A 26,983-nucleotide genomic window follows, 5' to 3' on the forward strand; every position below is an offset into this window, starting at 1 on the left:
GGGTCTGCCAGTCCAATAAAGAGTTTCTCTCTGAGTTTGTAGTCTTTTGTTGTGAAGATATTAACAGTGACTTGTGGAAAATTCATTTTGTGTCCAATGACATACTCAACTACTCATTTTGTTGTATAAACACGAGTCCAGATTATGATAATACACACACTACATTTCACATAAGGCATGCAGACATGTGGTACCTGATAAAAAGGGAAGCAAATTAACACAATGTGTTTTTGTTCTATTGGAAAAACTAACCCTGGGCAAGAACACACACATTTCAGTTATGCAGCCAAAGACCATCTTTCTAAGTATCTATAAAAGTCCTAAAAAAAAATCTATTCATAGTCTTTGACGAAGACTGTTAAGTAGTCGTGTATTATTGAGACCACTTTTTATTTTTACAGATCTGTTTTGGCTTTAGAGATGTAGGACAATGTTTCATTTATACAATTGTGTGATGGATGTCGTTTAAAAACAGCTATATCATAATTTAAAAGTTACGTAATACATATATACGTGGATCTTACAGCAAAGATTAACCCTGGGGCATGTTTTAACAGCTCCAATCATAAATGGTACCTCCAATGGGTAATCAAACCTTACTGGATTTGGCAAATTTAGGTCATATGAGATGGTAAAGAGGGAAGCTATAATTTCACATCTGGCTCCAATCAGCACAGATCAGTTTCTATCAACAGTTAACAGTGTCATATAGAGCGCGTACAATGATATTGAACGGTCAAAATTATTTTTGTGCCCAGATAATTTCTTCTACAGAAATAATTATTAATAATTATGAATAAGCCGCCCTTAATGCCTGTGCTCGTCTCTATAACTGGATTGGTGTTTAAAGCAACGGCATGTGTTGCAAATTAGATTTGAGGCTGTATTGAGATTGTAGCAATCGAACTTGTATTGCTACACATATAAAATGTAGAAATATACAGTCCAGACGCCTAGTTTGCAGGACACCAGGAGAGTCTGTGGATTTCTTAGATCCACGAATAAAAAAAATCAGTCGTAATAAGGTATAGATTGGTGAAAGAAACTTGCATTTTGACTTTTTGTTAACACCCCCCCCTCCCTCCATTTGCTCAGGGGAGGTGAGGAGGGGGTACACACACCCACACACACACACACACACACACACATATATATATTAATCAGCAGGAATGGCTTTAGGAAGTTTTTAACACGTCAGGACATAGACAGTGAATGAAAAGCATTGATGTGAGAGGGATGGGTGGGTGGGTGGGTGGGGAGGGAGATGGGTGAGTGGGTGGGAGGGAGATGGGAGGGGAGGGAGGGAGGGAGGGTGGGGGGTGAATCCAATGCACAGACGTGGAAACATGTGTTTGGAAACGTTGAAGGCAACAGCTGAAGCTGAAGCTGAATCCTGGCCCCGGATCGTGTGGAATGCGGTAGACACAGAGCGGACAGGACTTTTATGGAAAGCTGCAGCGCGGAGACGTAATTTTACCCCCAAATGACATTGAGTCTGTGGATGGCAGAAGAGGGAGTGAGAAGGCACCACCGCACCCACTCCCGTTAGTCGAGGAAGTTTGGTTTGGATTTTACCTTCCACCACCACCACCACCACCACCCCCACCCCCCCCCCACCGCGAAAAAAAAAGAAGGGAGAGAGAGAGAGAGAGAGAAAAAAAAGAGAGAGAGAGAAAAGCCACTTAACCCCCTCTTTCTTTCTCTCTCTCTCTCTCTCTCTCTCTGGGCTGCGAAAAAAAAAGGTGAGTTTGAACCGTTTCTGATGGATGGGAGAATAGTTCAAGGGGATGGGACAGAGAGAGGGAGAGAGAGAGAGAGAGAGACTGGGAGTGGGTTGGGGTTGGGGTTGGGGTGCAATCCGAAAAAAAAAGTAAAATACAAGTAGAATAATATAACGCTGTTGTTCAGTCCAACCAGAAGTTCGGGATTAGAGAGTTTAAGCCTGAGATCTGATGTCAGAGAGGGTTTGGCTCGGGCTGTTGCTCTCTCGGGCTGTCTGACTGCCTCGGGTACCGTTTTGTACCCCGAATGGGGACCTGTGAAGAGGCGCAGAGGATGGATGGAGGGATGAAGGGAGGGATGGATGGATGGATGGATGGAGGGAGGGAGGGAGGGAAGGATGGATGGATGGATGGATGGATGGATGGATGGATGGATGGATGGAGGGAGGGAGGGAGGGAGGGAGGGATGGATGTATGAAGGGATGGATGGAGGGAGGGAGGGAGGGATGGAGGGAAGGGATGGTGTGAGTGCAGGAGAACCTGGTCTAACAGCGAAGTCCTTTGCCTGACACGTGAATAGATGTGACAGCAGCTGTGTCTGGCAGCTCAGCATCAGAGGCTATTTAGAGATCCAGGCTAATAGCTCCCCCCCCCCCCCCCACCCCCTGAGCCACTGTAACTATAATACTTATTTATACCTCCCTCCCCCTCCCCCCCCCCCCCCACTCCCCACCAAACCGAATCACACAAAGCCACGCTTTTGGTTCTCGACCCAAAAGGATGCTTCTCGCCTTTAGACAACAAATGTGCCAACAACAGTCGTCGTTTTGAAACACTTTGGAGTTTCCTCTCTGTCCCAAGGTCACCACATAACGTAAGCTGCTGGATTTCATTACTCAGTGTTGCTGGTCTCAAAGCGCCCGAGAATAGTGAGTTATGTGACCTGTTTTCCCTCTCTCGGTTACTCTTTTTTTTGGGGGTGGGGGGGGGGGGGGGGGTTGGTGTGTGGGGGGGGAGTGGGGGAGGATGATAAGGTTTAACTAACCCTCTCTAAATACATTACAGTATCACTGTTTCTGTGGATCAGATGAACACCAAAAATACTTTCTGACTGACTGACTGACTGACTGAGTTACTTACTTACTCACTTACTCACTTACTTACTTAACTGAGAAGAGTTTAATTTACTTATTTCGGAATAACTCAGACCATCTGACAATTTGATTCGAAAGAACCTTTCCTAACCTCAGAGTTTGAATCCAGGGCTTTTTTTCTTTCAATCCCTAATATTAGTTTTCAAGGGCAGGAAGGACAGGGACAGGATCCCACTCAAGGTTTTCCACACTTTCCAATTTCCCATTGTGCCATCAGTTGGTTGTGTCAAGTGGGAGAGTGTGAAAATGTGTTGGCAAAGGTACTGACAGACCCAAGGAAGCAAATTGTTTGGCTGGCGGTTATGGCAGATGGTGCAATGGGGTTTGAGAGAAAGAAAATTAACCGTAAAGTTAAAGTGGATAAATAAATCCCCCTGTTAATAATATTAATAATCCGTATATTTGATAACAACAACTTGCATTTATATAGCGCCCTTTACGCAGGGTAACGCCTCCGGAGTGTTTAATAGTGGCGGAGGCTGGTACAGAGCCAGGGGAGGTGACCGTAAGCACTTTTGAGCAGGATGGTCTTCAGGTGTGATCTGAAAATGGGGAAGAAGCAGGGCAAGGTTAGGGATTGAAGGAGAGAGTTCCATGGTTTCGAGACAAAGTGTTTGAAGCGTGACAATGGTGGAGTGAAGGGTATGAGGGACAAACAGGAGGTCAGAGCCAGCAGGGCAGAGGCGGTGGGTGATGGAGTGGGTGGGTGGGGGGTGGTGACATAGGCGTTGCTGAGGGTTTCTGCTGCATTGTGTGTGAAATACAGTCAGAGATGGGCAATGTGACAAAGGTGGAGGAAAGCAGTCCTGGTCAGGGACTGGATGTGGGGTTGGAATGACAGCTGGGGATTAAACCTGATGCCTAGGTTAAGCACAGGTTCCGTAAGTGTTAGGGATAGGCCAGTGAGATTGAGGAGGTCAGAGCCGCAGGAGAGAAGACATTGACGGGAGCCGAGGGGTATGGCTTCTGTCTCGTCAACATTTAACTGCAGGAAGTTTTTGGTCATCCAGGCCTGGTGTCAGACAAACAAGCTGACAGGACATCAGCAGACCTGCTTTTCAATAGAGGTTGCATTCAGGATTCCAGTATCTATTTTACACTAAAACTGCTTTAAGTTGCTCAGTCTTTTAAATGGTTTTGTGTCACTTCCCCAGCTGGAGGGGGAGTAGATTTGGGTGTCATCTGCATACATGTGTAAGGTTATCCCGTGTGTGCGGATGACATCCCCAAGAAGGAGCATGTAAATGAGGAAAAGAAAGGGTACAAGGATCCAGCTGCCGGGTGGGGGTGAGGAAAAAACGTTTGTGGAGATGACGTGATATCGGTTAATTAAGAAGGCTACAATCCTGGCAAGTGCGGCCCCACTAAACTGGAGAGGCGGTGGAGAGGCAGTTGAGGATGGCATGATCGACTGTGTTGAATTCAACTTAGAGGTCCAGGAGGACAAGGAGGCAGAGGGAGCCCTGGTGAGAGAGAGAGAGAGGATGTCATTTGGGACTTTGATGTGCGCTGTCTCTGTCTGTGGGTAGGGTGGAAACCGGACTGGAGGGACTCAAGTAGGGAGTGGAGGGAGAGGTGTAAGCAGTGTTGATTTACAACATGTTCCAGAACTTTAGGACCTTTCATGTGGCAGGACATGTCAAAGTGCTTCACAGGATACACTGTAAAGTACAGTGACTGTATATTTTGGGACATTTTATTGCTGGACAAACTTTCTATCAGTTTAAATCTGTAGCTCTGATAAATGTGAACAAAATTGAAAACTGTTATCCTATACGGTGTGGAAATTGAATTAAAAGATCTGCTTTTGATCTAATAAAATGGCTGGAACAGGCTTGAAGAACCAAATGGCCCATTCATGTTCATTAATGTTTCTTTAATTCTATTAATATTCACAATGATTACAAAATCTAGTATGGAACAATGTCAACTATTACAAAATAACTCACATTTAAACTAAAATTGAAAGTGACATAAAACCATACATAAGTCTGAGCAACATAAAGCAGTTTTAGTATAAAATAGACACTGGAATCCTGAATATAACCTCTATTGAAAAACAACCAATATGATGTCCTGTTTCCATTGCTTAAAACAATATTAGAAATTAATTTGTAATAGACACCATCATAAAGTTATTTATCAATAAATTAGCTTATATTTGAACAATTGAAATGGAGGAGATCATAAGTATATTTCTAGTAATTCTTGCAGTTATATATTTTAGCACTGCTTCAAGGATGTGAAGACTGTAACAAATTGAAATTGATTTCTAATCAACTGTAATCTAAAGGGATTTTTGTACCAATGACAAATGGATAATTTCAAAATATTGACAAGCAGATCGGCAAGGAGGACACATCAAAATAGCAAGGAAATTATCAAATTCCTGTTCACAACTACCCATAAAGGCTAGTTTAAAATTGTGACTTTTCTGGAAATTCATAGTGTTACATATTTTAGATGAACAGTATCTGATGAAAGACAAGTAAGGAAGCAACAACAATAAATTACATTTATTTAGTGCCTTTCACGCTGGGAGGACATTCAAGCAATGAACACGCTTCAGTTCATCCACTTGGAACTACTTGTTGGTTTCATGTATTACAACATAGTAATCACATGGTGCATGCAATTGCTTTTTAAAAAAAATTGAATATTAACATGCTGAGCTGTGTACAGATATCAATTACATTAGGCACGCACTGTACAATTTGGTTTACTTCAGAAGTTGATGTCACTGGATATCAAGTTTAAATCAGGGAGGGCAGCCTTAGGGGAGAGAGGTTGAAATAGGTGGGGACAGTATTAAGTGGGGTGCCTCAGTGGTCAATACTGGGACCCCGATTGTTTCACGTGTATATTAATGATCTGGATTTGCAGACTCTTTCCTTTGTATTTAAAGTTGGATTTGATTTCAAGTTAGAGGGAACTTTGGAATTAGATGAGGCAGACAAGACAAAGCGGACTTGAATTGTCTGGAATTTTAATAATAATTATTATCCAGAATAATCACAGGCAAATTATGTTCAATACAGATAAATGTGAGGTACTATTATATAAAGGGAGTAAGAATAGGAAATGCATGTACTCCCATGATGGGATAAAATTTGCTTAGGGGGAGCTGAAAGAGTGTTAATTGACTTATCACCATGTCAAAACAGTGTGAGCAGCAATAAGCAAACTAAACAAGATGCTGGACTATTTTGACAAAAGTTTAGATTCCTAGAGGTCATGGTCAACCTGTACAGTGCTCTGGGCAGGTCACACTTGGAGAACTGTAGACAATTCTGGTTGCTGGGCCCAAGAGAGAGCGCAGAGGAGAGCAAGGAAAATGATTAGTTAAACAAAAGCTCTTCTGCCTTGAAAAGAGAGGTCTCAGAGCTGAACTTATAAAGGATGTTAAAAATGAGATTGACACACTGCCACCAAGGTCAATCCCAACAACGCCCCAGAAATCGAGCCTACAGCTTCAGGTCAGATACCAAAACCTGTTTCTGTACACGGGAGAGTAATTAATGCCTGGAGCGAGTTTCCGGGAAGAGCGATCAAGGCCATTTGTTAGACCCTTAAAGAAACAGCTTAATGGTGTAATGAGACTTCTGGAAGGATGAGGTCAAAGAGACTCTTCTTCTTCCAAACCTCTTTTGAGATCTTGTGAAATGAATTTGTACAGTGACTGGAGATTAATGTGGAAAATGCCCTGAAGCCGGGGCTGTATATTAGTTTGTTGTGTTGCTAGTAGTCACGTACAGTGTGGTCAGAGGGTATTGATGTGCTGTAGTTCACAGTTCTTGCTCAATTTTGACTTGTAACTTTTTAGAAGGAAAACAATTCAATGCAAATAAAAGTGTACAGTATTTCTGCAATGTTAAAATAATCTAGAGACTGACCTGGTCTCCTATAAACCCTCCTTGAGGTAACAAAGTGCCACTGTGGCTGAACCATTCTTTGGCATAAGAAAGCCCTAGAAGCAATGTAGAGGAGAGCAAAGAGTACAATAATAATAATCCTTGCATTTGATAGAGCGCCTTTCACATCATCGAGACTTTTCAAAGACTTCACAGGATATATTGTAAAGTGGATTGACTGCATTTTTTTTTTGTCTGGATAACCCCAGTGTTAGGGGAATGGGCTGTGAGCAATGATGAGACAAAGCTAGGAATCTTGAGTGAAGATATCTCAGTCGGCATCATTTAGAGGTGTTATTTTTTTTAAAAAATGGGATTGGTAAAGTAAATCCAGAATGGCACTTTAGGATTCTGCCTGACACTGCACATTAGCCAATCACTGCACTTTTGACACTGGCATCCACTCCAGGCATCACTTGGATATTGTGGTTTCAGGAGCAGTTGTGATTTACATCCAGTGCAGCATAAATGTGTTGAGTATAACTCACACTTTTCTCTCACTGATTTTTCTTTCACATGGTCCATTGAAAGCATTCAGTAATTCTAATGAAATATGCAGAACTTTCATTGGGCAGTTTTTGACACCACTAAATAGCAGATGCCCTGACCATCTCTTGTAACAATATAAAATGAACACTATTGCAGTGTTCTGCACTTACTTCAAGCTGTGTATGTGCAGACCTCTGAAATTGATTAATATCTTGAAGTATAAATGAGGCTTCCTGCTCCATGTTGTTTCAATGCTGGGAGTAAATTAGCTTCACCGTTACAATATATAAACACAACATACATAAGGGTCTGATATGAATCTAGGCTGCCTCAACCCAGCATCCAATGACCACAAGTCTGAAAAGCATTAAATTGCTTATAACTTGGCACTAAATATGTAACAGGCATGAAGATGGCTGACACACAGAACAGTCAATGAAATGGCTGATGTCGAAATGCAAACAAGTTGCATTGGTGCGGACAAGTGAGGCTGTGGGTTAGATTGCTGGGGCACAGTGAAGGATGCTTGAAGGTGACATTATACCCTTAAAAAGTGTTTCATTGCTAATACTGACAACCCTCACCTAGAAATGCCCAAAAGGTCATTGTTCGTTCTGGTATTTCAACAGTAACTTTGGTAAAATTAAAACATAATTTTATTAACTCACAAAAAAAACTTTGGTATTTAAACAATTCCATAATGCATTTGTGTATACAACATTCTCTTTTTCTGATACCAAAAATTTTAGGATGTTATGACAAGACAATTTCCAGTCATTAGAGCAGGTATATTCTTGCTGAGACACGAGTAGTAAAGCCATTCCAACTAGCCAGAGAATGCCCAACAATTTATAGTTGTCAGACAGACATCAAGTCCTGGATGAGAGCTAACTTTCTTCAGTTGAACGTTAACAAAACCAAGGTACTCCTGATTGGCTCCCGTCAGCGCCTCCACACCTCAGATGCTGATAGCATCACCATCCATGGTTGCACACTCCACGTCGCTAAGCCAGTCTGGAACCTTGGCATCTTGTTTGACCCTCAACTATCCTTTCTACTCCACATTCGTATCATGACCCGCTCTGCCTTTCCCCACCTCCGCAACATCGCCCGCCACTGTCTCACACTGCAGGACGTCAAAACCCTCATACATGCATTCATAACATCCAGGTTTGACTATGCAGATTCCTTGCTTGTCTCCCCAACTCCTTCCTCCATAGACTGCAGATCATCCAGAGCTCTGCAGTCCGTGTCCTCCACCGCACCAAACTCCGTGACTGTATCACTCCCATACTCGCCTCACGCCACTGACTTCCCATCACACAGAATATACAGTTTAAGATTGTAGTCCTCACCTTCAAAGTCCTCCTTGGCCTCACTTCTACCTACCTCTGCAACCTCCTAATCTCCTACCAACCTGCATGCTCCCTCCGCTCAGCAGTCTCTGGCCTGCTTCACTTCCCCTGCCTCGCCTGCCCCACCATTGACGAGCGGACCTTCTGCCACTCTGCCCCCACTTTCTGGAACTCCATCCCACAGTCCCTCCGCCTCGCTCCCTTCCTTGCCTCCTTCAAGTCCCATCTCAAAACCTTCCTCTTCGACCATGCTTTCGATCATCCTCCTTCCCTCCCCGAAACAGACTGTCCAGCGTCTTGGGATGTCCTCCCAACGTTAAAGGCACTATACAAATGTAAATTTGTTGCTTTTGTAGTAGTTTGGGAACTTATTCAAGTTAACTCATCAGAGAGTAACAAAATATTAGACTAATATATCCTGCTGTATATTATCATGCAGTCTCCCAGCAAAACTATTTTTAGATCAGGTTACAAACCAAATGAGTGTGGTACGATGTAGGGCAATGTATAATATTAGCAACCTGAGCTCTGCTACTCTAATTAGTGGACTCACCGTTGTATAAATTAGCTACAGGAAGAACAAGAGGAGTTTGCACATTAACCATCTGAGTAGTGAGTTCACTTATCCTCGTGTACTATAGGGGCCCACTTGTTTACAGCAGCTCTCCCAAGTCCTAGTGTGATTTTTATGCATCTAAATTGAGTTGGTCGGAGACAGAGTTTGATAGACTGATTGGAAGCTCTGGCTTTAAAGTCGGGTTTCAGACAGTGAAACATTTTTTTAGTTATGAAAAATAAACCTGAACCCTCACCTCCAAAATTCATGGTGGGAACTAGAAAAATATGGGCAAGTTGAAAGTTTAAAACATTTCAAGAGGTTAATAAAAGGCTGGAAAAGACTGGCGGGGGTTAGACGAAGTGGAAGAAAGTTGAATGGACAGCATTCAATTTTTTTTTACAGAAAATTGGTGTTTTAATGTTTATTTTACTAGTTGAGGATTAATGCCACAGTAATGGATACTCTTGATGTTTCAATAACGTTATTACTGTAATGCTGTTGTGTTCAGCCGCTCTGTGCACGAGTTGAAAACACAGGTCAGGTTAGCCGAGGGAAACAGCAATTTGTCAGGACAGTTGTCTGAGGATTAATCACAATTAATATCTTAAAGAAACTATTAACAATTATGTTTCCTATTATAATAAAAATAATCCTTGGATTTGATAAGAGCACTTTATCATGTCATTGAGATGTCTCAAAGGGCTTCTCAGAATATATCGTAAAATGAATTGACTGTTTTTTGTGGGCAAAACGTGTCTGATACTATGTAGGGCAATATATAATACTAGCAATCCGCATGGCATTAATCTGCAGAATGCCATGCAATAATACAACATTTTGAACTCCCAAATAATTTGATCTTTGTGGATTGGAAGTGGAAATTGTGTTGCCAGGTTCAGTAATTGTTTTCCTGTTGAGAGCACCGTTTAATATTGTCCAAACACCTGTCAAAAAGATTCAGGTTCAAAGAGTAACTTCACAAAGAGATCATCAGAGTGGAGTGATTTAAAAGGCATTGAAATATTCTCATGTGTAGGAATAAAATAATATCTCATTATCTATTGGTTAGAAAGACACTGCCAATGTGCAGCAGCAGACACTATCTACCTATTACTAACTGTTAGTTTTCCTTAAAAAGCTACAGTCCGGTAACTTTAATAGTAAAATTCACCATAGAAGTAAATATAATATTTTAAACATTCAGAAATATCCCACAAGTAAGTGCTTTGCAGATGGCATTGGTGAAAAATGAGGACATGTCACTAAGACTGACTGGTTAGGAGTTTCGAGCAGCAACAATTGCAGGTTTTTTAGTTGTCTGATTCAGTGTCTCCATCCAATTATCATTCTTAATTTACCAGTATTGTTTAAGCATGCTTGTATCAATGTTTGAAGCAAAAATACACAAGGTCAACAAATACACTTTTTAAATCTTAGACTGGTTTAACTGGGTGATCAGTTTGCAAGATTCAACATTTTTCAGTATTAATTATAATAATGATGCTTGCATTTGGTACAGCGCCTTATCATATCAGAAATTGTAGTTGTACATCTCAGATACGATTCTATTTGTATGTGTACCCCACAGTATTCAGGTGCTTACATCAAGAGCTTGAAGAAATAATAAATGGCTTATTATTTATATTGCTAAATGTGATTGGATACTGGAGAAAAAATAGTAATGCATATTTGTTTTTAGGTGTGAGGCGATTACTCTGATACCAGGTCAAATAAAAACGAAAACCAATCATGACCGATGTGGCACAAAAAGCCGAGGTGAGTCCAAGCTACAGGACCCAAAGTGATCTATTCAGGAGGTATCACTCTTTATTCCTTCCAAAAAATAAAACATATTTTAAGAGCTACTGCTTGGTACATTTTAATTGCTGATGAAACACTTTGCACAGCTGAAGATAGGTTTGTTAATGTTAATTTCCCTAACTATTGCCTACCATTTTGTTGTGCTTTAATTCATGAAGCTCTTGAGCATGTGACATAAAAGAATGTCTAATAGAAGGTTATAATATTGATGGTTTGCAAGCTACGAATGTCCTTTACTATTCACAGGGGAGAAGGGGCAGAGAAAATCAGGTCTCTGCAATCTTTCAAACTCCCCTTTGAAACCCCAATGAGCTTTCAGAACAAAACTCAAACTTTTGACACAACAGACTTGATGCTTCCTTTTGGTGTCAAAGTGAATTCTGTTTTAACAATAAGTAAATCAATGGCTTGATTTCAGATACTTACATGACATTTTATTCTAAGGATCTAAGCAACATTAGAAGTAACATTACCCCTTCTGTGTTGACCCTAGCAATGTATTATGTACATTTAATAAAGTGGAAGTCAGATAATGACTCTTTCAGCACTAAGTGCATGTTTAAATACAAAGCAGCATTTGTAATGTTTCTTGAATAATAATTTCACATAATACCATACTGTACTATCAATTCACTTGCAACAATTTTTGTCTTAATCAACAGTCTCGTCTCTGATGCATGTTTACATCATCCTAATCATAGTTTCCTTTTACTGTTTGTTTTCCACAGTTTGCATATATACATATACACACACATTTAATCACAAAAATTATTGAACGGTAACCTAATAATTTTTGGAATGACAAAACACATTGTGCCTTTGTTCCAGAGAGAGGAATTAACATAGTTATAACTGCACAATGCATTATTTTAATGTAAATCTCCAAAGAAAACATACCAAAATATGAAGAATATTTCATTAAAATGGCAATACCATGTATAAATATAGGAAAAGTGGATGCTTAATGTTTCACTCCCTAAATTATCTATTGTCTGGTTAATACTTGTCACATCATCTAACACCTTCAACTTTCTTCATTTATTTCTCTTCTCTTCCTTTTCTCTGTCTTTAACCCACATAGATACTTCTTTCTTCGTCTAAAGCAGTTCATAAATCATATGTGCCGAAACTTGGCAAGGGTGATGTTAAGAGTAAGTTTGAAGCTATGCAAACGGCCCGGGAAGAGAGAAGCCAGAGGAGATCTCGAGAAGAAAAGAAAAGAAGAAATGAACAGTATAAGCGGGAGAAAGAATGGACAAAGATAAAACAAGAGGTCACTTAGTCTAGACATCATGCTATCCTTTAAACTTTGTCACTTGTTCATTTATTTCTGGACAAGATCCTCGTTGTAATTTAAAAATAGAGAAAAAGTGCAGTTTTACCAACAATTACTTGTGAATTCAAGCTGTCTCTTACAGAGCAGTGGTTCAGTGTTTTGAGGATATGGCATGGTTGCAGCTCTTAGTCAACAATCAAGAAACTGAAACTTTTGAAGGGCAGAAACACTTCAATTGCTAAGTTAAATTATTAATCTCACATTCTTTTATTCCTGTTTATAAATCCACAAACTGGGCGTTCCATAAAATTACTCACATTTCTCTCAGCAACTTACATGAACATTTGAGTTGGGAAAATAAATGGATCTCCCGGTATCCATTGTATTTTGTTACTGTAATCTTTCATATTTGGACATTAGATCCATCATCCCGATCCATTGCTGCATCATATCCATTCAACATACCGTGGCTCTGTAATTTCCAAGTAAAATGGCAGTATTTCTCCTGAAGTTTCCTGTCATTTGACTTACAATACTTTAGCATCTTGATTAGAAGTATTATTTTATTCTGTCATTTTATTGCATGAAGTAACAATTACAGCATCATCATACCAGCATTTATGTGCCTGCTATAATCTTTTGAAATGTAGAAATAGAAGAATTCCTTTTGCACTAGTGGATTGAGCGATGGACTTTCAGTGTGATCTGGATAATCAGTTGATGCTCACAATATGGGCAGATGCAATGGTTCAACTGCTTGCTTCACATAATATAGGTCAACTAATTTTTTTTCATCTGAATGAAATTCTTTTCAGGACAGTACTAATCATAAAACAAATGACTTAAATTAAATCCTATGGAAAGAATGATGCTAAACCTTTCCATATTTAATTATTTCAGCTTAGGGAACTTCTTGCATCAGATGATGAAGATGAGAACAAATCAGATCAACTGAAGAAAGCCTATGTTCCTAAACTGACAGGTAACTAAGGCGGAACAAATACATCAAAGTGAGTGTTCTTTCATTGCATTGAATACGGAATCAATCCTATGTACTAATGCTTTTCCTGTTTTCAAAGGGACGGTTAAGGGCAAGTTTGCAGAAATGGAAAAGGTAAGGCAAGAGGAAGAGAGGAAGAGAACGGAAGAAGAAAGAAAGAGAAGAATTCAGCAGGACATAGTTGAAAAAAAGAAGCTGCAACGCGAGTTGGCAAAAAGAGCTGCAGAGGTACTAACTGTCACACTTCTCCCTAAAAAGATCCCATTATCTTAGGAATTTAACAAACTGTAGGTCTCTATTTGGCATTGCTGCTGCAAAATGTGGGAATAAGTAAGGAGTCTGCTCTCCTGGCAAGGCTCCAGTTTAAACATGAGGGGCCTTAAGCACTGAATATTAAGCAGCTGAATATTCTCATAACTTGTCATCTGGGTAGAGGGTGGAGGGAGACAGAACCCACTGGATTAGAAAACTGATTATTTTTTTTAAAAAAGGGACATTCTGGAAAGACTTTAATTAAACTGTTTTTTATTGTGTGCTTGTTTGCAACATTTAAACCCGAGTCACTAATTCCAAGACCATAAATCACAGTAAGATTGGCAACCTGATTGAACTGCTGCTTTGACTGGTTGCAAATGTATATTCTATTATTTAATGATACAATCATTCAATTTGGATTATATTAAAACATTTCACTTTTGATCGACGTGACGCTGAATAAAAGACAGCAGAACACATCAGTAATAAATCTCCCAATCTCAGAGAAATCAGAGTTGGTCAGCTCATTGAAAGAAAATTTCACTGACTGCCACAATCTTCATAAATGGAGCAAACGGATGTTTTGACATTGGTTGATATGTTACTGTGAAACTTTAGCAGTCGAAGAATAATCAACAGTGGAGCTATGGTTGCTTTCAATCAGTAATTTAACAGCCATGTTCAAAATTCCTTGTATTAAAAGAAAAGTAGGTCAAGAGTTTTTTTAAGATCAAATTATTGTATCCTTTTAGGAATAAGGATGTCATACCTCACATTAATAAAGACCAAGAATAGCTCAGCTTACACTCCACTGACCTTGGGGGAAAAAATCACTTGCGATAATTAATTTTTTTTACATGCCATTATTTATTAATGTAAATATATAGATGATCAAGTTATACCTCAAACGGATGAGGAGACATTCTACAGGAAGTCCCTGAGTAGTGACAAGGTGACGCACTCAGTGAGCAGGTGTCTCTAGCCAAGGCGGGATGGGACCTTAACAGGTTGGCCCATTTGCTGGAACAGCCTCACATTTTCCACCCTGGAGAAGAAGCTGAACCATCAGCAGTCATTAATTAATTGATTAATTAACATCAGGACTCATGGAGACCTGTGGTTCAGAAGTGAGAGCACTCGCCTCGCAAGCGAGAGACCTGGATTTGATTCCTGGCAGGGCGAAATGTTGGGCAAGTTTCCTTACTCCACACACCTCTATTTACCTAGCAGTAAGTAGGAACCCGGTTGTTAGTCTATTGGTTTTCCCAGGATAATAATCCCTCAAAAAAAAATAATTTGTCACTCAATGCACGACTGTTTGTGGATCACTGCAGTACGCAATTGGCTGCCGGGTTTTGCCCACAAATATGCAGTCAATTCACTTTACAGTATATTCTGTGAAGTGCTTTGAGATGTCTTGAAAAACGCTATATCAAATGCAAGGATTATGATCATCATCAATCAGCAGATTCTGCTGAAACACAATCTCTTCTCTTAAACTCAGAAGAATTGACATTGACTCAAAAATTTATTTGTAAAATAATTTTGGAAGTCCAAAAGTTCCATTAAGGGGCATCTCGATGTAAAAGACATCATCATGATAGTGAAAAGACTTCCCTTTGTTGCTTGTCCAGGACACCAACATATCTGTAGAGTGGTGCCCTGGCAGCGAATGAAGGGGCATGAAATGTAGACAGCTGAGGGGAAAGTGGTCAAAAGGAACTTGATGAGTTCTAATATAAATCTAATATAAAAGTTTAATTTAGACTTATCTTCAGCTAAGTGCATGGGAGAGGGCCCAAAGGTTTAGGTGCTTCTCCACAGGAGAAAGGAGACAAAAGAAATCACTGAGTCCTGACTCAAACTACTCGAGCACGCCTCCATGTGGTCATTTATAGAATAGCACAAGCAAAAAGCTTTGGTTGAAGGGATGGTACATTGATCGCACAGGGGAGAAACTACAAATAACTCCAAGGTATTTGTACATTTCCAAATGTGTGCCAGGCCTCACATGGCCAACGGCCTTGATGGAAGACATTGGAGAGCTTGTGGTGCGAGGGAACCTTCAGAAGAGGAAAGAGAAAGTTGGAAATTTAGTTTCCTCATTGCATTTTCACGTGTCAGACAAATGCCCCCTAGCAACGGTTTGCAAATATAATCCTCCAACGTCTGAAAGACGTGATAAGGTGCTATATCAAATGCAAGGATTATTAATTATTATTATTATAATAAGAAGCACTGTTGGATCACAGGGCTGATGACATGTTTACCCATTCGGGGCCCCCATATCCTCATTTAGACACAAACATTAGATCAGAGATTGCAGAGTCACCTCTAATCTTTGATGCTGCCCTCCCAAACATCAATCTTTTATCTTTCCGTGGGCACCAATAACTACCATGGTCCCAGCCAGGCCATGAAAAATACACCTTTAAAAACAAAGGAGTTCCTACATTAAAAGATGGAAGATGAAAGAAAGATGTTGGAAGGTAGAAGATATTAAAGATGAAAATAGGGAGAAACAAAATGGGAGAATGCAAAGGGAATTCAATATAAGGAAAATGTGATAATATGGCAATCATAGGTAGTATTTAAAACACGTATGTTCATGAGAATTTATATTTTGGTGGATATGTAGTAATATCACAGTAATAAAGTTAACCTAATGTCTGAGTCACTTTCTATCCAACATTAGTGCTTTATTCAGTAACATTACATGGGCTGAAAATATGCTGAACCTGTTGGCCCACAGAGAGTGGAGTTTCTGTAGACCTGTCTGTTGTCCAAGACTTAAAATAGTACAGCTATTTCCTACAAGGCAAGTGTCAATTAATCAGAATGAATTTACTATCCAAGAAAGAAGGGTTGGGGGAAGAAGCTCTCATTCTTTCACATAGAGATTAAAGGATGACTAAAGATAGAGTTCGTCTGAAGGGAATTTAAGAATATGAAAGGGAGGTTTACCAGTCTTTCCTTCTCCTAAAATCTGTGCACATTCTACAACTGCCACCATGCTAAACAAGTTACTTATTGTTGCTGTCTGTTCAAGCAGTGAGGTATTCAAGAGCCCTTTCTTGCAGTAATAAACAAACATGAAATACGTTGGCACCAATGAACATTTTACTTCTTTTCTGCTCGATTTGTATTTAGATTGTAGGCAGATTTCCCAATAAGTTGTTCCAGGTGGGACACATTTAAATGCTCAAGCATTCTGCAACCAAATGGGTAATGTTTTCCACAAGGAACAGGTTCCAAATGGTAATTATGTGCACAATGAAATAAACTAGTGTACAAAAAAGGGCAATGTTTCTTTTGAATTTAAGAGGCCCCAAATTCCAATTAATCTCAGCCTCTGAGATCTTATAATTAAAAATTGCACAGAATGGTGGAAAATTCTCAAATTTAGTCTGAATTTGGTTGCTGCTTTTCTGCAGTTCTCAAAACAGCCGTTTTGCAAACCAAAAATGAATTTAAGAATTTTCCACAATGCACAATCTGCCTAATCTTAAAGAAAAAATGGTCTTCCAAATTTCTGGCTAGCGTGGTTTTGAAATGGTCATATATGAACTGTTCGAAGCATCATAAAAAGTTCACAACTCAGGAGGCCACACAGCTGAAGAGGCCATTCAGCCCAATGTGTTCGTGCTGGAATGATTGTTCTATTATTTCTTCCCCAACCCCCAATTTGTCTCGTTTCCTTCCCTGCACCACTCTCAAACACATTCAGCTCAATTTTTCATGCTGTCCGGGTGCATGTCACGCTCCAGTATATTCATTAGTTATGTGTGAGCCTTGAAAAATAAGTGTTTGCAAGCTATCTTAACTGTGAAGTGTATCACAGCCTGTCAATACAGTACTGGCTGATTTTCCCTTCCCTACCCAGAGACATTAGGATCAATTGTAGTGGACCAACTGGTGCTGGGTTGAGAACAGCTAACTGAGCACTGAAGCTGTCACTTTCCAGTCTGTATGGTCCGGTGCGGTATCGGTACCCATTGGACCATCAGGCTATTTCTTTTTGAGGTGTTTTAAGAGGGATTTTGTTTTGGAATAGGACGGTGAAGAGGTTTCTGCGCTGGATATGCCTGAAGCAGCTCCGAGCACACCAGGCAAAATAAAAGTAAACTTTGAAGATTTGGAAAAAGCACGAGAGGAGCAAGAACAAAGAAAATTTGAGCAGGAGAAAAAAAGGAGATATGAAGAGAACAGACGTTCTTTTCGTGATGCTAAACGTCATTCAACAGCTCTCTCTGTAAGTCAATATCGCTGTATTCATTAGATCACTTTCCTTATATCACCTTTAATTACAGTAACACCGATTGGAGGAATTCAACTCAGCATTTTGTCTGGAACTTAATAAACCAACAACCAGCTGGGTTATAACTTCTTAATTCTTATCAAATAATATAATCACATATTCAAATATCAACAATGTACTTCTCACCTTCTTCAAGCTTTAAGTCTTCCAATTACTTTGGAGATTCAGTCTAGTTTGTTACACAAAGGTTGTGGTAATGTTATTAAAAGCTCTGAACTGCACAGAGCTAATTGCCAGTCCTCTTGCACTACACTTTGCCCTTGAAAACACAATACATCCTCAAAGCACTGTGCAAGTCAACAGCCTTTTAGATTAACAAAAGCCATGCAAGAGTGCTTTTTAAACATGTTTTATATCTGTACAATACAAATTCTGTGCAATCTATCAAAGGAGGGGGATGAAGAGCTCAACAGTGGAACTCCCAGCAAGGATGAAATCCGTCCTGGTAAATTAAAACTCAGCTTTGAAGAAATGGAAAGACAGAGGCAGGATGAGGAAAAGAAAAGGGCAGAGGAGGAAGCAAGGAAACGAATTGAAGAGGAAAAGGCAGCATTTGCTGAGGCCAGAAAGGTGTGAAGTCACAGTTATGCTTATAATATATTGATTTGCAATGGTGTCATTTTATTTACAATTGAGAAGGCCTGTAATTATTGAATCCACTGAATACTTCAGCTTATTTACATATTTTAGCATGTCTAAGAATGTGAGTTAAAGTTCTTTCTGTCCAATGCTGGTTAATTTTCTAAACTTTCATTTTCCCCTCACCTGGGATCGTGCAACATATTTCTAAATCGTTGCAATGTGGAAAAAAAGCAGGAATGTGCACAAGTGGTGGAGCAATCAAAACCATGTTATGTGGATGGTAGTGGTTAAATTGATATGGTAGAATTCACAGATGGCTAATCAGCTGTGATGTTGGACAGTGCCTGTTGTTAATCAGAGCCGAGTCTGATTCATCCGCTACCTTTATGTACAATCTGTCCAGTAGGGTCATGGAAAAGCAATTCAGAAAAGGAACCTTGGGTGATTTTGCCCTCCCAATCTTGGGGTAGGGAAAGGGGGGTTGGGGGGTGGTGCTTTGCAAAGCCCCAAATGACAAGTCAGTTTAAATCAACTCAGCACAGACTGGAGAATAAATCTGAGAGCTTACAGATGTGTGTGGTGCATTTTTCGCGCAATACATTTTAACTTGGACTGAGTTATACGGCGAACGAACCATTCTTAACACCGTGAAGCAAACTTATTTTTTAAAAAATGATCCTGTCGTATTGTAGACTCTAGTTGACGATGAAGATCCTTCCAATACTCTCACATATGCGAAAGACCCAGCAAGACCTGGGAAGCTTAAACTAAGCTTTGAAGAGTTGGAGAAGCAACGTCGCGAAGACGAACAACGCAGAGCAGAGGAAGAAGCTCGGAAACGTTTAGAAGAAGAGAGAAAACAATTTGCTGAAGCTCGAAAAAGCATGGTAGGTAACCTTGTGGAATGTCCCTGTCAGGGGTGAGTATACGGAAATTTGTAATGTGGATCAGCAACTTAATTTCCACTTGTATTGTGATCTGAAGCACTTATATCTATTTCAGCCTTACCCGGAAATAATGACTCAAATCCAGCAAAAACGAAGATGATTTTTGGCTCACCGTGTCCCCAAAATATTGATCACACAATTTCTAACTACAGCAAGATTGGTGTTGACTGGATTGCAGAGCTTAAACTCTAAAAAAAAGAAATTACTTTGCAGGTCCATCATTCTTCAAAATGGAAACATCCACCAAAATTAACTAAGATACACCAGTACCACATTAGCGAGGAATAAATCACGCTTTACACTGCTGTAATGATCTTCTTTAACTAGCTCACACCAACCTTTCTAAGATTCAGTTTTGTGCTGCTGTTTTATGCTTTGTGGTTAGTGAGCACTAAACATTTAACTTATTTTCCCCTGAATTTCACAATCACGTACAGAAGAGTCATTATAATTTATAGCAAATCCTGTAAAAACACTTTGAGACTTCCTCTGGACATGAAAGGTGCTATAACAAGTGCAAGGATTATTATTTATTGACACATTTAACATTAGAGTTCCATTATTTAACTAATAATTTCAACTATTTTAAGTTATTATCCAATGTCCTAATTATTTTTAAGAGTCCAGACCAGGATAGCATTCTGAAGGAGCATGAAAGTTCATACATGGAGGAGTTTGGACCAGACAAAGTAAGGCATATTCATTGAAAAATACAAATGATGTTTATGTTTGATAGCACCTTTTTCTTCAGCAGTTTGCACTCTTGCAAAACACAAATGCAGTTTTCCTATTGATCAGTGTGGTTTTGACTATAGTTCATTTCAGACGATGCATATTCATCAAACATTGGGTCAGCCAATCGATGAAAATCAGGTGAAAATCTTTCAAGGGAAGCCATGTAGGAAATAGCTTTGTATACGAAAAAGAAACATAATACAACACTAAAAGAATGCACCCTCGTTTTGTATGTTTAGGATGTATGTTTTATCCAAGCTCAAATTCAAGATTAACTTCCAATAGTTTGGTTTTGGTTATCTCTGACTTTGCGCTGACTAAATTTCAAGCAAAGTCTATCTGTGGATGAACAGAGGAGGGCTATATAAATTTTTTGAGTGTGACAGTTTTACGATGGTTGCTTTCAACAGGTATTTGATGATGAACCAAATGATCAAACAAAAATGTACTCAGAATCTGATGAACTACTTCCTCCACGCAAACTAGAGATTAATTTTGAAGAGCTGTTGAAACACAAGATGGAGGAAGAGAAAAGACGTACAGAAGAGGAACGAAGGCAAAAGATGGAAATGGAAAAACAAGAATTTGAACAAAAGCGACAGGAAATGGAAGAGGTGAGTTGCATTAAAAACATTAAAGTAATACATCAACAAATTGGTAAAATAAAACTAATCATTGGCTTTGATATAGCGCTTTTCATGTCTTTGAGACGTCTCAAAGCGCTTCACAGTGTATACTGTAAAGTGAATTGACTGTATATTTTGTGGGCAAAATGTGGCAGCCAATTACGCAAATAGTCATGGATTGAAGTGACCATTTTATTATTTTTTTTTGAAGGAATTATTACCCCGGAATAGCGATCCGCGAATAGACTAACAATCGGGTTCCTACTTACTGCTTGGTAAACAGAGGCGTGTGGAGTAAGGAAACTTGCCCAACATTTCATCTTGCCGGGAATAGAACCCAGGTCTCTCGCTTGCGAGGCGAGTGCTCTAAACACTCCAAAGAGAAGTAGAAGGAAGTACAATTACACAGACTTTTTTTTTAAAAATGGACAAGATTATATTGCAGAGCTCTACTATCAATCAGTAATGGGGGGTGGGGGTGGAGGGAGGTGGGGATAAAATTCCAACCTGCCTTATAATGGGGTGGAACTCACTGGTCAGCAATTCTACATTCACTGTGTATGTGTGCAGCCAAACACCTCACTTAAACATAGCAGCTGGCTCCTGTGCTTATAAAAAAGACCAATTCCTGGGCATTTTTCTTTAAAAAAAGTGACTAATTGTCAATGTTCACATTCCAACTATAAGCAAACCTGTGGTTATAAAGAATACACATTGGTAACAGGTTTTATTATAAAGCCTGTTGCCTGCTTAAGATTAGAAATCAAAAATTAGACTCATAAAAGGTCTCATTCATGCACTTATTACAAATTCTAATTCAAATGCTGAACAATGATTCTCTGTACTCAATGGTGTTCATGTATTAGGATGAAGTGAATGAGAGCAATGAAGTTTTGAGTTCAGAGTATGAAGAGTTGATAAAGCTGAAACGAACTGGCTCCATTCAAGCAAAGAACTTAAAGTCAAAGTTTGAAAAAATTGGCAAGTTATCAGAAGAAGAAATACAGAAAAAGATAGAAGAAGAGAGAGCCAGAAGAAAAGCAATGGATCTTGAAATAAAAGAAAGAGAAGCAGAACGATGTCAAGAGGTAATCTTTTTCTAAATGAAAAAAATACACAATACAATACAAAATTACATTGTATAGCGCCCTCCACGTCAGGAAGACGGCCCAAGGAAATGATTGGTAAGTTTATTCTCCCTGCAGCCAATGGAATATTTTTGGAATATCATTTTATGAATAACTTCAGGTTTATGAATTAATTTCATTTATATCAAGAGGAAGAATAATTTTAGCAATAATATTGCAAGGTGCCAATTCAAAAAAATGACTTACTGGAAAATAGTCTATTGATTGGATTTAAAATAATTCCTGATAATACACATGTACATATCAAGGTTCTTTCCGACAGTCAGATAAAATGGTTGAAAATATGACAGATAAATGGACTGAATTACTTTGCATATACACTTCCTCACTTCAATGGGGGGCGGGGGGGGCTGGGAGCGAACTGGTCTGCATTCAGTTTTGCAGTACTCAATTTTTGGTCAGTAAGTGATTCAATTTCTTACATTTTGTTTACAGTATGTAGTTTGAACAGTGAAAATAATAATCTTTACATTTGATATTAGCACCAAATGACAACAAAATGTTCTCAAAGAGCCCCCCACCCCCCTCTTAAATGTATTATTATTTGCGTGTGTCATTTGTAGGTGAATGCAGAAGCCAAATTCGTACAGCAATGTCCAATAACCAGCCAGGGAGTTAATGATCAACTAATTGTAGGACTGTTAGCCAGGACAACAGGAGAAAATCCCTTCTCTTTTTTAAATAATGTCACAGTTTCTTTAATGTTCATCTGAACAAGTAGACAGGATCTCAGTGAAATATCTCATCCGAAGGATGGCACTTCCAACAGTACTGTGCTCCCCCATTTCTGAATGTCAGTGGAGAACTTGAGCCCAAAATTCCATATACGAGTCTTGAACCCACAACCTTCTGCCCCACAAAAAAAGTCCTACAAACTCAACCAAGCTGACACCCAAAGTAACAGAAAAAGAAAAAATGGAGACAAGGTTATATTTCACACATCACAAGTAGATCCTACTTTAGTCTTTCCCAAATTATCAATAAGACAACTCCTTCGTATGTCTGTTTCAGTCATTTTGAACCGCGGCGACATCTGTATCATTCATTGCTGACAAGTTTAGAATTTTGAGGAATTCTGCGGCTGAGCCATGTAATTCATTGATTTACAACCCGACCCAAGAACAGCACTCTCTATGTCATTTATCTTTCTCAACTGCTGTTTTATGCCTGCAGGAAGAGACAAATATGGAAGCAAACCAAACCAGAAAAGATGACGCTCCATTTACTCAAAAGGTTGACATGAAAGCTCGCTTTGAACAAATGGCAAAAGCAAGAGAGGAAGAGGAAAGGAGAAGGATTGAAGAACAGAAACGTTTACGAATGCAATTTGAGCAAAAAGAAATTGATGCAGCATTGCAGAAGGTAATTGTTTTCCCAAAACACTTAATTATCTCACCATGCATATGGTTTAGAGGTTACCTCATTCAAGATATTGTTCTAAGTGCTTTCTGCAGGGTTTCTGGACAGATAGTGTAAAAACAAACAAAACAATTTACAAATAACAACCTACAAAGGTGTGGTTAGGCAATGGAATAGCTAGCTTTTTGGCTGGAATCCAAAATAAGGAATTTCTAAATTTAAATGTTAAACAGCATGTTCAATACATAGTCTGACTAACTCATATTTCTTACAGAAAGGGGATGAAGAAGAGGAGGAAGGGAGTATAATTAATGGATCAACTTGTGAGGATGATGAAGATGAACTTGTACGATCTGGAGCTCCGTGGTTCAAGAAACCTCTCAAAAACATGTCTGTTGTAGATAGTGAGCCTGTAAGATTTTCTGTTAAAATCACTGGAGAGCCTAAACCTGAAGTCACTTGGTGGTTTGAGGGCGAAATGTTGCAGGATTGTGAAGACTATCAATACATTGAAAGAGGAGATACATACTGCCTCTATTTACCTGAAACTTTCCCTGAAGATGAAGGAGAATACATGTGCAAATCAGTCAATGCCAGAGGCACTGCTGCTAGTACTTGCATTCTCACCATTGAAAGTAAGAGCTAATTTTGTACAACAGTATATTGAACTGTCTGAAGTCAGAATTTCTCAAATAGAAACTAGTTTTATTCTTTACAATACTTTTGCTTCTCTTTTATAACTCACTCCATTTATAATTGTTTCCTTCCTTTTCCAGCTGATGACTACTAAGTGCTCTACTCTACTCTACTGGAATTTCCTTTCTGTTCTCAACTTTCTTCCTATATCCATCTTTTCTTTGATGGGGGCCAAAAAAAATCCCATTGCCCTTGGAAAAGTACTGCAGAGTGAACTGTCATTCCTCTTAGGGTTAAACATAGCCTAGGAAATTGCATGGAGGTTTACATGATTTTGTTCAATTCACCATTTCAACTGATTATCTAAAATTCTTATTTAATGAAAGCTATTATAACTACACATCATGTTGCATGGTTGAACAGTGGAACCCACTTGTATTCACCCAAGAAAAGCTCTCAATGTGTCAATTTTAAGTAAGTTTTGTCCTGTAACAAAATTGCTGGCTTTTAACAGGACTCTTATTGTAATTGTATAAAGATCTTTGCACACTGAAGCAAACTGCCTTGGGTTTTCAAACATGTGTAAAAAAATTCTATCAAATGTAACATAATGTTCAATCACGAATATATATTCAACAATTGACCAAACATTTGGGTACCTGCACAGAAAATGGTTTAATTTAACCACTTTCACCACTGTGAGTTACCTTAACGCCTTACATACAAATTGTTCATGGGCAGGGTTCTTTCATGCAACCTTAAATCAGATACGGTCTGGGAGACAAGTTTGTATGCTGGAGAATTTCTGACCCACAGATGATTTTTAGAAATGTTCTTCATACAGCACATACTTTTGTAAAATTTGATTTCTGTTCAATTGTACTGAATTTTCTGATACAATTTAAAATGTACTTATGAAAGTGTTTTCATTGGTCCTCTTTATTATGTGACAAAGTATACCGGGTATATACATATTGTGACTTCGGGGGTACAGATATATTCTGATGGTACCTATGAAATCACCACTGCATCCAATTTTTTTTAGTGATCTGGTTTAAGTCATAAGACCTGGGGATTATCTCAATATGCAAGAGTAAAATCATATTCTTACTTGGACAGGAAAGCAGACAACAAATAATTTTTTGCTCCTTATTGATCAGTTGTGGTTTAGTAATGTTGCAGAAAATATCTTCGTAACAAAGAGATTTGTCACTCCTTTGAAGGTAGTCTAATCTTTTTTTAAAAAATCTTCCCATAGTTAAGTTTCTATACCAAGGATCAAAACTCATTTGAGACTGGTCTCCCAGGCTTCTGTTAAAGCCACTCTAAGTGCATGTGCAATTTTGGTAAGACCTCTAACACCTGAGCCCACATGCCCTTCTGAACATGGATGTTGAAACCACAAATATACCTGCTGGGGAATAATATAAATTACCCCACTGCAAACTTTTATGTGACATTTCCTGTGGCACTTTGTTGTGTTCTTTCAGCTTCACACATCTTCAGCCAAGACCAGTTATGTTATTTGTGGTCATCTGCTTTCTTGTAATAAAGTTTAGTCACAGTTGCTTTCATTTGAAGCCTGATGGTCTCATTTACAAGATCATTTGTCCAAGTCATCAGCTTTCATGCTAGATCTATTCACTTGCAATCTGTGTCAAATTTCATTTCAGTTTTCACAATACTTTGTTGCTATTTACACAATTTTTAGTGCAATACAGGATTTTCCACTTTCAACGTGTAACATAGCCTCGGAAATCTAAGCAGTAATGGACAGTAAACTGTGCCCCCACACTCCCCAACCCCAAGGCGGGTGTCAGCTAGAATTAGGGGTAACTCCAAATTCTAAAATGGACCAGTGAAAATCAGTGCACTGTATTCACAAATCCTTTGAAACAAAAATTGGGTATCCTACCACTGCATTACTATTTGGCTTGAAATATTTATCTTCACAAGAGAGCATGTTCGATTTCTCTGAATTTATTCAAGACCACGCCAATTTTAAGCATTTTTATAAAGGCCCCTTTTCATCATTTGTACTGTATAATTTGAATATAATTTAGCACATGCAAACAAATCAGCAAGATGACAACCTAATTTTGACCTGCAAAATGATTTAATTTGCGCAAAACGGTTAGCTCTAAGTAATTCCTTCTAAAAACCATCTGTAGTTAGCTTCTTCAGTCTCCAAACAACAGGTGAAATAATAATCTATTGCATATTACCTACAAAACAGCCAGGCTATCACTCCATAAACCTTAGCAAGTAGATAACTTGCCTTTAATGGAAATAAATGCTATACAAAAGATGATCAGAAATGAAGGTTGTTATATAGGCAAATGTGGTAGCTAATCAGCACCTCAATCACATGGCAGATGGAACCTAAATTAACAGCAACTAAATTTTGTGTCAGAGTTGTTCACGGATTTAAGATTCACCGATGTTGCAATTCCACTACCAATTTGAGATCTATTCCAACCTGCTGCAATGAAAAAGTGTAGTGAAATCCGGTTGGTCAACATAGTGATAAATTGGGTGAATATAATGATTTAAATAACTCCTTCCAAGTGTATTATGTAGAATTAATTACGATGCAAGAATTATTTAATATTAGCAGTTGCACACCTTCTAATGCAAAGCTAAATTTGATGAAAATCCCAAATCTCCAAATTGGACACTGCTGATATTTGATGGATACTATACAATAAAGAATGGAACATTCACGTTATTTGTGTACTTCAAACTTTATTTATAATTCCAAAATCAGTACAATATAATGCAGACTTAATCCGAATACATTTCAAGAAAACAAGAAACACCATCAGAACCAACACTTTGTTTCATTCTCAAACAGCTGTTTCGTCAGATTGAGAATTACCTTATATTTCAGCTCCAAATCTGTATGAATTCCCTCTCTCCAATCACAGCAAGTCTCTTATTTGCTTAGTCTTCTTCTCCAGCAATGCATTTTCTGAAGATAAATTTCCTTTGCGACAATAGCTAATCCACCTCATAGCCATGTGTAAGAAAAATATGCAAAACAAATATGCACACACCTATCTTGCACTGTCTTGCTATTAAGTGTATCTGA

The 26,983-nt window shown here is 38.8% G+C and overlaps 1 protein-coding gene across 7 annotated transcripts; it reads left to right on the forward strand.

Annotated features, from left to right (window-relative positions):
- The first annotated feature begins 1,710 nt into the window (after positions 1-1,710).
- nexn (nexilin (F actin binding protein)) lies at positions 1,711-26,620 on the forward strand. 7 transcript variants are annotated; one of them, XM_042335982.1, is made up of 14 exons: positions 1,711-1,742; positions 10,889-10,965; positions 12,092-12,283; positions 13,187-13,268; positions 13,366-13,514; positions 17,596-17,793; positions 18,250-18,429; positions 19,134-19,328; positions 20,009-20,077; positions 20,534-20,737; positions 21,616-21,837; positions 23,071-23,259; positions 23,531-23,891; positions 24,033-26,620. In XM_042335982.1, exons 2-14 carry the CDS (start codon positions 10,939-10,941, stop codon positions 24,044-24,046), a joined length of 2,082 nt encoding a protein of 693 aa, XP_042191916.1. In that variant the 5' UTR covers positions 1,711-1,742; positions 10,889-10,938; the 3' UTR covers positions 24,047-26,620. The 7 variants fall into 7 exon arrangements, with proteins under 7 accessions (XP_042191916.1, XP_042191919.1, XP_042191922.1 ...); XM_042335984.1 differs by lacking the exon at positions 1,711-1,742 and adding an exon at positions 2,444-2,595; XM_042335983.1 differs by lacking the exon at positions 1,711-1,742 and adding an exon at positions 2,591-2,650.
- Positions 26,621-26,983: the final 363 nt, after the last annotated feature.

The sequence above is a fragment of the Callorhinchus milii genome, unplaced genomic scaffold (assembly GCF_018977255.1).
Source record: "Callorhinchus milii isolate IMCB2004 unplaced genomic scaffold, IMCB_Cmil_1.0 Scaffold5, whole genome shotgun sequence".
Classification (NCBI taxonomy): Eukaryota; Metazoa; Chordata; class Chondrichthyes; order Chimaeriformes; family Callorhinchidae; genus Callorhinchus; species Callorhinchus milii.